Source organism: Mycteria americana, chromosome 9, assembly GCF_035582795.1.
Source record: "Mycteria americana isolate JAX WOST 10 ecotype Jacksonville Zoo and Gardens chromosome 9, USCA_MyAme_1.0, whole genome shotgun sequence".
NCBI classification, from domain to species: domain Eukaryota; kingdom Metazoa; phylum Chordata; class Aves; order Ciconiiformes; family Ciconiidae; genus Mycteria; species Mycteria americana.
In genome coordinates, this window is record NC_134373.1 from 41,741,614 (window position 1) to 41,755,460 (window position 13,847).

The window sequence follows — 13,847 nt, forward strand, 5'->3', positions numbered from 1 at the left end:
CACATACTCTGGTTGGAGTAGGTGTGATACAAGGCAGCTTTATGCTACATAAACTGCTTAGAAATTCTGTTGTAGTGTTAAAAGCACAGAGAGCAACAATACTTACTTTGGCCAGGGAAGTTATGTAAACTAATAGAAGCCAAGAGGCCACGTACTGTAATCCGTACTTACTGGTGGTTATTACTAGAAAATCATGAGTAAACCTAAATAATTTTGCGGTTCATCTGATAGCCCAGGTTTTTAATATTTTTAACTTTACTAGTATAATTCCTTTATTTAGACCAGTGGTTCCAAGCAGAGAAAAGTTAATTTCTTTGTGAGGCGTGGAATTCATGAATAAGCATGGATTCCAGGCATTACTGGACTTAGGTAGCACCAATTCAGGTGATTTTGAACTGAGTATAAACAAAAGCCTTGAACTATTCTAACTATTCGAGTATGCTTAATAATTTTCCAAGAGTGTTTGTAGTTTCAGTAACATGGAGATGCATTGTAAGTTATTAATATGCAGCAAAGTGAGTAAGTTAGTACGCTTGTACCTATGATGGAATTAAGCTAAGTGAGCTAATTGGGTGTACAAAAATTAGCGTCCCTAACAGAAACAGTAAGAATGGAGCAAAAAAATGTATTGTTAATATATATTATATAATGTACTGTTAATATATCTAATATAATATAAAGGGTATTTTACCTATGTGTGTATATAAAGGGTAACGATACCAAAGTAATGCTTTATCATAAGTAACGCAGCCAGATTGTTCAAATAATCTTTATTAAGTTTTTTTTAAATTTAAAGAGTGACTAGAGTTCAATCTTCAAATAAAAAGTGAAGTGTGTGCATTTCATGTAATTGAGAGTTGCCCCTTTTTTACTCATTGTGTGTTCCACGTTTTTAGAGGATGCTATAGCAGGATCTGTTCAGGCTGTGGGCTTGCAGCCTGGATATGTAAAATGGACTTCCCTTTGCATGATACCTCCCCTACTGAGGTATCTTGGTGAAGGTGGGGAGTGCTGGAAGCTCTGTTCCAGTCAGATGCTGCAGACTTGCCATTGAGGTGGTGTTTTGCTACTTCGTTACTACCTTGGATATAATTACCATGATGTGGTTCTTCATTTGCTCTTGGTCAGCACAGATGTACCTGCTGCCATCAGGATCAACACTGCCCACTCCTTTCTTACTGCCAATGTGTTTCTGGTGGCAGCTGTGTTCATGGGTGAGCTAAGTTAGGGAAGTGATCTGGCAGAAAGCTTATCTTTCATTTTTTTGGTTAGGTGAACCTCCGTATTTATCAGTTTTCTGTCTTGGCTCATTGCCTTATTGGTGGTGTCGGCACAAGCAAGGTGGTAGGAACATGGCTTGCTGGGGAAGGAAGCTAGTGGAACTGCTTGTTTCAGAGGTAACTCACGCCTATGTCAGCTTAAAATGACTGTGAAACCACAGCCTTAATTTAGTTAGCTAAATGAAATTAGTTAAGTTAAACCCAATTTACTGTAACTTAAAAACAAACTGCATTTCTGTAAGTTAGTATAAACTCCGTTCCTAGGGGAGCTCAAGTAAACAAAAGCAAATCCCTCCGACAGGTATTGCTATTGGGAGTGGTTAAAGTGGCAGAGGATGTAAACTAGGATGTTGGTTTTGCAGCAGCAATTAGCAAGCCAACAAGTTCTGAGCATTCATATGAGGTAAACTTTACTGGTAGGATCACTGGAGCCCTGTCCAACAGTGCACTGTAGAAATAGGCAATGTGGAGAACTTCAGAAGTTTTGGAGTAGGAAGACTAGATTCATCAGTCAATCACAAGAATCTCCCAGGAATTACCAGGAGGAAGGGTTATAGATGATCCATTTTTAACTACATGAACTGGCAGATTTGTTGTTCTTAAAAATGCTGACTAGTAGTAGGTCATCTGAAGTGTACAGTGCTTTCTGTGGCTGAGTCTAGTTCTTCACTAATTCTTGCAGGCATGAATGAACAGTTGTATCTGTTGCTATGGCAGGGGCAGAACCGGAGGGTGGTCGTGGATAGTTACATAGCACAGCACATAAACCACCTGTGTCTTGTGATGGCTCTTGAAGCCAGCAAGCTGCCATACTAGAGCCCAACTCCAGGATGAAAAATGACTTTTTCTGGAACCAGTGCAGTTCACTTAGTGCTTGGGAAGAGAAGAAAACTGATGATTAAGGATGTCACTGAAAGTGTATTTCAAAGAGCAGTGACAGACAAACTTCAGGGAAGGAGGACACTTCCATGAGCGTCCCAGAGCTGTGGCAAGCCAGCTTGGGGTTGATGAATTCCTTATGATTGCATGCCGCAGTTAAAGGAAGAGTGATAGCTTTGTATTTTCTGAGACTTGTAGACCTCCACAGGCTGCTGAGACTTTGTGGCCTTCCTGTCTGCATTGAAACAGGAGGTGGAATGCAAGTATTGCTTCCATTGCTTCAGTGTCATTAACCTGCAGTCTCTGTGTAAGCCCCCTTTCTTTGAAAGTGAACTATATTGATAACTACAGGTCATGACAAATAGCATGAGAAGCATTGCTAGCAAAAGAAAAGCATTGCTAGAAGGTATGAAAAGCAGGATATGTGACAAGGACTACTACTGTTCTCACAGCACTGATGTCTTTTTGTATAAGAAAATGAGACTGGATTTATTTGATGTAACTTATTCCTGGCAAGTACTCGTTGGATACCTTTTATCTTGTCATTTTGATTATTTGTCAAAATATTTTCGTAGAGTTGAAATTCAAGGTGTAGTTTTGTGGGGTTTTTTTAAGGATTACAGTTTTTTTCCCATTTTCCAGTTTTTCAGCACTTCATTTATTATTCATGAAGTCTCAAAATGACTGCTAAGAGAGCTGATGTTTCACTAGCAAATAATTTAGTACTATGTATGAAGCTGGGTGGGCTTGACACATTACCTAGCCAGTGGTTCACAGGGGCAGATGAACCAATATAACAGCCAGAAGGGGAGGTTCCACTCTTCTTCCCGGTTCCACTTCTGGTTGCATACACCCCTGTGTGTCTTGAACTGGTCCTGATGCTTACTGGATACCTCTGCAAACTGGCTCAACTTGCTAACAGTGAGCGAGAGAGGTAGAGACTCCCCTGCTTTCAGCCAAGGTGCACCATCAGGTCGCTTTAGATGCTGGCAGTGCAGTCATCTGCCTTCTCTATTTGAGATGGAGATCTCACCTTCTTATCACTAATATTCATCATGAGTTCCTGAGGATGGTTGGTCTTTTAAGTTGCTTGTCAGTGGCATGGTTGGGCTTTTTCTTTTCTTCTTGTTAGTGTCTCCTGCTAGTTGTATCTCACTTGAGCCTGTCTGATTCTGTTCTGAAAGGTGGTTCAGGAAGGCGCATGGTTCGAGAACTTCCAGTGACTCTTCTTTCTTTGTTGTGGAAATGAAGGCAAGCTTACTGGCACTGCTTACAGTATACGGGGGAACAGCATCACATCTTCCCTGTCATAGGGATCCTTCTGCCCACTGATATTCTGCTTTAGAAAAGTTGACTTGAAGCATTTTGTTCGCAGGGGATTACTGAATTACCTACTGACAGGTAATAGGTTGACATTTTTTTTTGTGTAGGATCAACATCTGTCTGAGGGTAAACAAGCAGTGCCTTTTCTGGACTTTAATGGATTGCTGTACATTCTCACATCATCTGTGAGAACATAGTTAAAAACCTGTTTTTTGGAGTAGAGAGACCTGCTTTATTGTTAGGAGAGCTCTTCCAAAATGATGGGAATATCTGGCCTGGAAAATTTTGGCCACCTCCCTTGAGCAGAGTTGTTAGAATGTGATTTCACAGTGTACATGAGGACTGTAGTAGTTTTCTAGGCTCAGTGGGTGGCCTTGGGACAGGGGAAACTTTTGCAATTTCCTTTCTGGTGAAAGTGGCAGTTTATGCTTACGAGGTCATTGAATTACAGATTGTAATGGAGGGGAAGTGCAACATCAGGCATCATTCCGTAGGAGAAGTATGAACTGCCAAGGTTGCACTTGGCTGGCAGAGCTTTGAAGTGTTTTGAAACTCCGGTGAATAACAGGTGGAGTCAGCCATACTTGGTCCGCATTTGAACAGTGGTCAGTGCTGTATGAGAGAGGAGCTTTGGAGTGCAGTTAAGGAGTGTGAGGGTTACAGCTCAGGTGGGACAATTCACCTCATCCCTGTGTATGGCTGACGTGATGCGCTGTTAGTGCCAACACAGCCATGCTCCCAGGTGGCTCTGCTGGGACAACATGGGAGAAGCTGTAGCAAAGCTTACAGGAGCTGAAGGTGATACGTAGCAGACTGGTTTTATGGAGTCCAGCACTGATGCTTGGCAGCTAGTTCACTGGTATTTGGCTAGTCACTGGCTGTTCAGCTCTTTGAACAGGATCCTGTGGCAGTCACCCCAGGCACTGGAACAGTCTCTTCTCTCAAGTGCATAGTCTTGCCTGGTGATGGTTTTAATGCAATTTTACAGAGCTATGAATTGGAAGGGGTGGGGGGAATCTGGGTCAGTTTTTATCTCAAAACTTTTGATTCCTACAGACTGCCGCTGGAGAAACAGCATCCAATGGTGAAAGCTGTAATTGAAGTCTAATGTACAGTTGTTAATTGTTAGAGGGAGTGCTGTGGGTCACGTGCCCAATGACAGTGTCAAGTGACAAGTGCCATGCAACTTGTATTATTGAATTAATATTATTAATAATTCCACTTAATACATAGTTACAGCCTATTAGTACTAATTGCTTCTTGAAAGAAATTTTTATAGTATGTTTACAATGTGTGTGTTAGGCCAGAAAAGCCTTCTGAGCAAGTGCTGTTGTCAGAGTTAGTACAGTCGAGCACTGTCTCTTCTGAGAGGTAGCAGTTTGCAGCTGAAAATGGTAAGTGACTGCTTATTAGCACTTCTGAGCTGTATCTGACTGAGTTTCCATGCATAGCCAAATAGATAAAATGCTGGTTGTGGTTTAGCTAATTTATTGCATTGGAATACAGAAAGGGTGGTCTTGGGCTAGTCTGAGAAATGGAAAGAATATGCTACTTACCACCTGTTTGTTGACTGGTCAGACCATGGGAGAGAAAATACTATAATTTGCTTTAAAGTTTTTTGGGGTTTTTTTTAGTGTTTTTTCTATTGCTCCTGGTCTTCCAAGTTTTTGTGTTAAGGTCCTCTCAAAGCACACTGGGAAGCTCAGTAGCAGAGGTTTTCTTTAAGGTAGCTCTCAGATATAGCCATGAGTTAAAAGCATAAAGATAAGATAGTGCTATTTGTCTAATAAGAATAGAATATATTTCAACAAGCCTTCACTGCTGTTCATACCGTAATTTGTTGATTGAATTATTTGGAGTGTTGTTGTGTTTCACCTCTTCAAGGTTTTATTAGGTACAATTAACACTTCATAATAAGAATTATTGCTGTTGTATCCAGTTCACTCATACTTGTTGTAAAACTTAGTTTCTGCTATGTTCTCTGAATGATAACTTCCTTCTGCTTTTAGTAGGACCAGAAACTTTGTCTAAGTATGGAAAATGAATAGCGCAGTCTGTAGTAAAGATGTGAGCTTTGCTGTAAAGTCAGGAACTTACTGTTTGGAGAGTATGGAGGAATATTCAGGTTCTACATCTAGAGTTAAGCGGGTGTTGGAGGGAAAAACTAACAATTCCCACAGGATTGTTCTATCATTCTTACAGTTTGTCTTACAGTTATGAAAGAAAAAAAGGAAAAAGCTTAGACTAAGTATTTTAAGACTCTAGGTTTGTTGAACTTTTTGAAAATGGGCAACTGAAATTATAGTGGAACTTCAGTTTGCTTTTTCTCCAAGTCTGGGATTTGTTTGAAAATGATCTTAATTGTTAAGAATCTTATCGTGATATTCTGGAGGAGCTACGGCATTAAGAAGCATTTTTGCTCTTGTTTTGCAAAGATCTATTAAAGTTTCTATGCCTTTATGATAATTTTTTAAACTAAAGCTTTTTTCTTGTCACCCTTCAAGCCACTTAAAATAAAGTGAAACTTCTTTGATTCCCCTTGTATTGGAAGTCAGAGACAAGCAACTTCTAACTACTTTCTTGCAGGTGTTATATGGGGAAACTTCTTAGCATAAAGAAGAAAGTGTTACGGCAGACGTGCTAATCTGAAATTTTATCGATCGTTTTTGATTTCTGATTCAGATGCATGCTTCTGTATTTCCATAGTATGTTATTCACCAAGCATTTCAATTTTTTTTTGTGCATGTATATTTTTGTTTCAGCCTTTAATCTGGACAATGAACAACCAGATTATGATATGGACTCTGAGGATGAAACCTTACTGAACAGACTAAATCGGAAGATGGAAATCAAGCCGCTGCAGTTTGAAATAATGGTTGACAGACTCGAAAAAGCCAGTTCTAGTCAGGTATTGTACTGTGTTAAGAAATCAGTAAGGCTTTTTGACTTCTGAGTTTTCTGGTGGGGTGGTTTTGGGTGGTTTTTTGTTTGTTTTTCAGTTTATTTTATTTCCTGCTAACAGGGTAAGTGTGTTTAAGTCTGCAGTTACATGGAAATCACATTGCTGTCTCTTACTGTCAAACGTAGAAAAAACAGGTAGGGAGGGAGCTTTTGGGGGCTGGTTGGGGGGAGTTGTTTTTAAAGTTTAATTCCTGACCACAATGTGTTAGAGAGGACAACTTAAAACATCTTGTTTTACCTGTGTTGGTATGGAGGAAGCTTGTGGTGATCGGTAGGTGTATAGATTTGGCTCTAAACATATATGAGAATCCAAATTCTTTGTTTCACTTGGTACTAGTGGACATTGACTTCAGTTGACGTTTGAAGGTTAGAAACTTAGAAGCATAGACAGTGAAGCAAAGCATTTGTTAAGATTGGGCCCTTGTAGTAGAAATGGCACAGATGCAAGAAAGAAAAGTTATACTCCAATTCAGACTCGGAGGCTGGTTTCCTAGCTTTAGAAACAAGCATGTGCTGTGTATTACTTAGTCACTTATTTTACCCGAAGGGTACCAGTATCTTAATAGTCAGTCCCTGAGGTGTTCCAGGAGGCCAGTGTCTGGAGAAGGGTCTTAAAGCCAAAAACATTACTCGAATTACATCGGAAGGATCAGTTTCTGAAAGGCTAGTTTGAAATAGGTAAAGTTATTTCTCAGTGAGATGGATGTTTTGCAGGAGTGAAAAATCTGTTGCAGGATCCATAGCTCTGCCTCAGTTAGTTACTTAAGCTGATTTTCAATGCTATGTGTTAAAGAGGCCAAAATGTTATATTCTCTACATCTTAGAGCAACTTGAACAAGGATTAGGTAAAGATTTCTTACTATGCTAAGAAGATGGCATGTGAAGAAAAAAATTGCAGAGTAAATTGGTTGATACTTTTTGAACATGTGGTACTCAGATCTCTTAGAGCTTTGATGTAGATACCCCTGTTTTGGCTTTCGGTTAAAGTGGTTCTGGTTATCACTTTTCAAGATTAATTTGCATCCTTCTTACACTAGTTTCATCTTTTGTTGCTTGAGTAATGAAGTTAAATTTAAGAACTGAAAGATGTTTTCCTAAAATAAAGTATTATAAGAATATGGGTTTTTCTCTGTAGGCAGCTGCCCCTTTCCCTTTCCCTTAAATGTGAATAACACTGAAGCATTACAGAGGTGAAGAGTATTTTGAACCAGAAAGTGCTTATTTAAGGAAGTCCATGACAGAAAAGATCTTACGTGTACATGAAGCATTGTAATTGATTCTTATAACATAGGCTCCCTCTTGAAGGTAAGGTGTCTAAGGAGGAAACCCCTCTTTGTGGATGAAATTTGTATGGGACTTCCTGTGTAGTGTGTTCTGCCTAACTTCAGGGATTGCGATGTGGGTGTTCAAGCTTATTGTCTTGCTTTTGGGCTACAGAAGACTTTCAGCAGATGTTGAGTAGCTCTGTCCTGAGCTCTGTGTTAGGAATGTAAGATAAAAACAACTCTTGCAGATTACTGGAGCCTGAGAAACAAAGAAGTTTGGCTGCCTGGCAGATTCCTTCCCCACATGGGGTTATAATGCTCTCGAATCCCACTTGGGGCTACTACACAATTCAAGTATGGTTTACGTGACTTACCTCTGAATTATAAAAGGGTGCTGGTGGGAATGCCTTCCTCACCAAGGAGAGGGTTCCAGACATTCCTCTTGGGCATTTTGATAACCTGATTTAAGCAAGGAATACAGGGACTCTGCATCCATGTTACTGGTGGTACTTGCAAAAACAAGCAAGCAGGGTCAAAATGTAACTTTTCTAACAGTGTACTTGGGCAGAGTCGATTTTTTTTTAAGAAATATGTTAATGGAAGAAAGGAAGGAAAGGACAAACAGGACAAATTATTTTTAAGCAATATTAACAGTGGTGGGATGACTAAGTTGTGTATTAGCTGCACACACAATCATATCAACTTTTACATATAGGTAGGGTATGCTGGTGAGTATGTGTGTTTGATTAACCAGGCTAATGTCCATTCTAGGTAGAAGAGATGCAAAATTGTTTTAATGCTGCATGAGGTCATAAGCACAGAGGGATTAGTGACCTTCCCCCCCCCCCCCCCCCCCCCTTCTTCTTTCTTTTAAAAACAGTTCAGTGTTTTTCTAATTCTACTGTAGACTGCAAGGGTTTTGTTCTATTCTGGCTGGAATTACCACTTATGTAGTAGCAGTGGTTAGACTTATGATATCCTTATTTTTCTGAAATGAATTGTTTCTTTTTCTGCTTATCCGAACATAGGGACAAGATTTAACATAGTTTGACATGTTGCAAACTGCAAATTTAAGTTGTTCAGTTGATATTTTTTCAAATTGTGGGGAAGATGAAGTGCTGTCTGACTTCTGTTTTAAGTAATACTAGAGATACTGTTTTCTTTTTATGTAATGAATGGGTTTAAGATGATATGAGCATGTTAAACTAATGTACTAGTTAGTCAATGATGGTTTTTGCATTTATTTAGTCTGATTTTTTTTTTAATAAAACAGAAAAAAAAAAGTTATTTCGTTACATCTGTTTAACTACCTCCTACTGAAATAACTTACCTAAGAAGTGAATGTCTCTGGGCTGTAATAAACAGGGACAGTCATTATCCTTTTCTATCACAAACTGAGCATTTTTGGGGAAAAATTAAGAAACTAATTTACTTCAGAACATATTCTGTCTACAGTAAAATATCTTCAAAGGGAATCAACATTAAGCTGCAAACAATCATATGTTAGTAATGGCTAACCAATAAGAAACTTCTTTTTTTAGGAAAAAAATAGTCAAAGTAAAGTGATTTCCGAATCATGATCTGCAGACTGTAGTAAGTTAGTGATCTCCTGTGCTTGTAATTGTTTCAAACAGTGTTTTCAGATTTCATGAAAAATGGATGAAGCTGTAGTCTATTGCATGACCGTTTCTTAGATGATGATGATGCTGGGTCAGAAAAGTTGGGAGCTATGTACTTAGGAAGACCAACTGGTGGCTTAAGTACTTCAATTTAAATCAATATTTTTTCCTCCCTTTACTCTCCTGTGCTATAAAAGAACCCAGTTTAGTTAGAAAGTGTACAAGAGACATGAATGTGCAGTGACTTTCTCCCTGGACCACCACTCCACCCCCATCTCAATTGCACCTTTTGAATTTTCTTTTCTAGCTTGTAACACTTCAGGAAGCTAAACTGCTGCTAAATGAGGATGACTACCTTATTAAGGCTGTATATGACTACTGGGTAAGAAAGCGTAAGAATTGCAGAGGCCCATCTCTCATCCCCCAAATCAAACAAGAAAAGAGGGATGGCTCCACCAACAACGACCCTTATGTTGCCTTCCGGAGGAGAACTGAGAAGATGCAGACAAGAAAGGTAACTTGTCAAACTTTACTGTTTTAAATTTGTTACTTTAAATCCTGCAGTGAGAGGAATAATTTTGATTCCTATCATAGAATCATATAGGTTGGAAAAGACCTTTAAGGTCATCAAGTCCAACCATAAACCTAACACAACCAAGTCTACCACTACACCATGTCCCTAAGCACCTCACCCAAATGTCATTTAAATACCTCCAGGGATGGTGATTCAACCACTTCCCTGGGCAGCCTGTTCCAATGCTATCCAGCATCTTGCAGGATCTGTCCTATGGTTTCCACAGTTACTGATCTGATTGTCTCTCAATAGTTGCAATATTGGATGACCCAGCTAAATCTCAAATGATGTAGTCAATGTGTAATTCATCAGTTCTCTATAGACAATTTACAGTCTGCCTATTTTTTAGAAAGCTGAAACTCAAAGGGCAGTTTATGGGTATTGGCACATAAACAAGTAGCTGTGGGACTTGCTAGGTTGCAAACTTCCCCTTCTGTGAAAAAGGGGAAGACGATCTTTCATTTGCCATGGAGTAAATAGTTCAGGTTTTGTATTTGTAGTGTGAATTGATTTCAACTAGAAAACCTGTAATTACTCGGCATTTTACCTCAACTTTGTAAACGCATGTATACAACCTTACTGTGTGCAGAATCAAGGTGGAAAAAGTGTTTTAGAGCCAAGTCTTGAGTTCCTTGTTCTGACAGACTTCCACTGGGTTGATACGGAATCTGAGCAGAAGCAGCATGGGGGGAAATGGCTGAAAAGTTATTTTTCAGCTTAATCGTAAAAGTTGGGTTTTGTCTTTGCTTTTTGTGGCTTTGTCTACGCTTTAGAAAAGGTTTCTTCTGAGTGTACTTGTATGATTCTCACTTGCAGCAGCATTATGTAACTTTTTCCTATTTATGCCTCACAGATTTTGCTTTTGACTTGAAATTTGTTTAATCTTTCAATAGAATCGAAAGAATGATGAAGCGTCTTATGAGAAGATGTTGAAATTAAGAAGAGAGTTTAGCAGAGCCATAACAATTTTGGAGATGATTAAGAGAAGAGAGAAAACAAAACGCGAGCTATTGCATTTAACATTAGAAGTTGTTGAGAAAAGGTAAAATTGCAAATTATATCTGTAAGAAGTCATTTATAACATCGAGGTTTTAATTTTCATCAAATAGGTTTGAAAATAGCTCCTGTAATTTATTTCTACATGGATGCTAGTCTTCTGCACACATGCATGGCCGAAGGCGTACATAGCACTGTAAACTTCAGGAGCTGAACTAGAAGGGTTTTATGCAGACTGTTTGCCTGTTTTGTCTTTCAAACATTTACCAGTGGAAATGCAGTATTATATTTTTAATTGTGTTTTTTAAGGTACCATTTGGGTGATTATGGAGGTGAAATCCTCAATGAAGTGAAGCTTAATAGACCTGAAAAAGAGATGAGCACAACTCAATCCACTCTTCATAACGGAAATCATCACAAAGTTCAAGAATGTAAAGTTAAGGTAAGCTTTCTTCTGCTGCGAGTCTCTTGTTACCGGTAACATCATTCTTTCGGATATACCCTGCAGATGTTTGCATTGGAAAACTGAAGTAGGAGGCTGCCATACTTGAAGGTAGGAGACCAGGAGACTGCTATGCTTGCTTCCAGTTTAATGTTCATTGTCTTTCACCCCTAAGTTTTAAAACGATTGGCTGGCATTGCTGTTTGTTTCTTTAGACAACAGCATTGTAGTAGTCTTAATTTTCCTTCTCAGTTCTGTCTCTTTCCTTGTAAGGTGATGTGAACGTGAACGTGTTAAGTGGACATCAGGAGCTCCATGGGATTGCAAAGCATAATGAATTATTTTTCCTTCTCCTTTTGAAGGGAGACTGGAGTGCTGCATTTTTCTGCTAGGGTTGTCCATGAGTACTGACTGGCCCTCAGTGCAAAGATAGTCCTGAAAATACAAGATTTTACTGAATTACAGCCAGAAGGCCAAAGGATTCTAGAAACTATTCTGAACTGGTTAAGTGATCTTTGATTAGTAACATTTCCAGGCACAAGAATGCAACTGTTCTAGCTTGTTGACAGCTGAAAAAAGTTGCAAGTAACTAATGTTTTAAAAAACACTTACTGGAATTTGTAGCAGTCTGTTATTACTGAGGCCTGTACACTTCTCTAATACTGAGTAGGCATTTTTATAGCTGCCACTGCTTGGCCCTCAGTATTAGGTGAGTAGCAAACATAGGAAGGTGGAAGAAAGAGTGGCTAAATTTGGGAACCTTTAGTTTCTGCAAAGGGATGGAAGGCTGCTCTGAGAGAATGCGTGCAGAAGGATGTAAGGCTTGAGTTGCTGTGTGTCACACACTAGTTATTTTGTCTTTCTAAAACTGGCAAAGTTGTGGAATGCCATACTTAACGCTACTCTGACAAAGTCTTCCTTTACATTTTTTTTAATATGTACAGAAACCCAGTGGATCTCATTTTATTTTTATAATTGACCCTTGTTAGTAACATCTGGAGAAGTAGTAATGTAAGAATAATCCATAGCTAGAAATGCTAAACTGTAATGGTTTTCTTGTATCATGAAGAAACTTATTCCACTCAAAAAAAAAAAAAAAAGGGCGGGGGGGGAATACATCAAAGGGAACTCTATCTTCTGCTGCTGTTCAGATCCAGTACCGAATCAGATCGTAATGTTTTGTATACTCATTGCGATCCTCCTATGAGGACAGTCTTTACATCTGTGCAGAAGAGAACTAAAAGGCTTTTTTCTGGAGGATCCTAGTTAACCACGACCATGGCTGTATTTGTTGGTTCTGGTGATGTGCGGTTCCAGTAGAATTAAATGAAAAATAGCAGTATAGTCATAAGCAGCTTACATTACAAGCAGCAGTACTGATAAATGTATCCATCTTGGGTTAATGTTTTTAAAATGACTACTTAAGAATAAGGTTTGGGGGGGTTTTTTTGCAGTTAATATGGGCATTAATTGCAAAATTAACTGCTTCCAATCTTAACATAATTATATTATTACAAATGGTTGCTCTGCTTTGTCTTGTTTCTACTTCTTCATATAATGTTTCCTTTAATTGTTACTTAAGCCTTAAGTATCTTTTGTCCTTCTTAGGAGCTATCTTTGCTTTAAAACATAAATACTAGATGGTCATGTTTTTGAAACAAACCAAACCCAAAAACCAAGTTTGTGCTGCAAGCCATTTTAAATGTCATGATTAGAGTTAAGCTCACTGAACTGAGCACAGTGTGGAAAAAGGATAAGACCCGATGTCCCCCTGTTAATGTGACAGGAACCAAAAATGCACCCGACTTCGAATTCAGAGGTGTTTTTGGGGAAAGAACCGGCAATGCTGGGGTGGAGGCGCGAGGCTGGAAGACCTCGGAGGTTGTGCTTAGCGCCCGTGCCACCTAGTGGCCACCGCAGCTCGCGCGTTGGGTCCCTCGCCGGGCTCTCCACGGGGGTCTGGTTACGCCTCCTCTTCCTCATCTCCCCGTGTGAAGCTGAGCTCCGGGCCTGGAGTTGGTTTCAGACGGTTATTGATAAGTGGTAATTTGGGGTAAAGTGAAACGCTCCTTCCAAACTGCGCTGGCTTTTACTTGCAATTGAGGATTTTGCAAGTGAAGTAATCTTCCTTTTAATTTAAAAGCTTTGAAGTTTAATAGCATTTGTGTTCAAGTGAACAGTTTAATATTGATGGCATTGCTTACCACAGAGGGTTTATGATAGCAAAATCTTAAATAGCAAAACTGAATAACATTACGTCTTTTCAAAAATATAAACTATCTGAGAAACATGAAACAAATTAGATGGCTTCTTTTGGACATATCTGCGCAGTTCAGAAAATTGAAAGTGCTCGCCATAGAAAACGGAGATTTCAGAAAATAATTGGAATAGGATTTCCAATTACAATACACTGAGTATACTGCAAAGCAAGGAACCTCTTAGCTAGTCATATGGCTTGAAAGCTTTCAGTTTGTTTATTAATAAATATCTGTAAAGACGATCAGAGGT

At 39.1% G+C, this 13,847-nt stretch overlaps 1 protein-coding gene across 1 annotated transcript in view; it reads left to right on the forward strand.

Moving 5' to 3' along the window:
• EPC2 (enhancer of polycomb 2) overlaps positions 1-13,847 on the forward strand; it is a 51,188-nt gene that overhangs the window by 20,305 nt on the left and 17,036 nt on the right. Inside the window, exons 3-6 of the mRNA XM_075511727.1 lie at positions 6,245-6,390; positions 9,635-9,841; positions 10,795-10,943; positions 11,207-11,339. Coding sequence (XP_075367842.1) covers positions 6,245-6,390; positions 9,635-9,841; positions 10,795-10,943; positions 11,207-11,339 — 635 coding nt within the window. The remainder of the gene's footprint in view (positions 1-6,244; positions 6,391-9,634; positions 9,842-10,794; positions 10,944-11,206; positions 11,340-13,847) is intronic.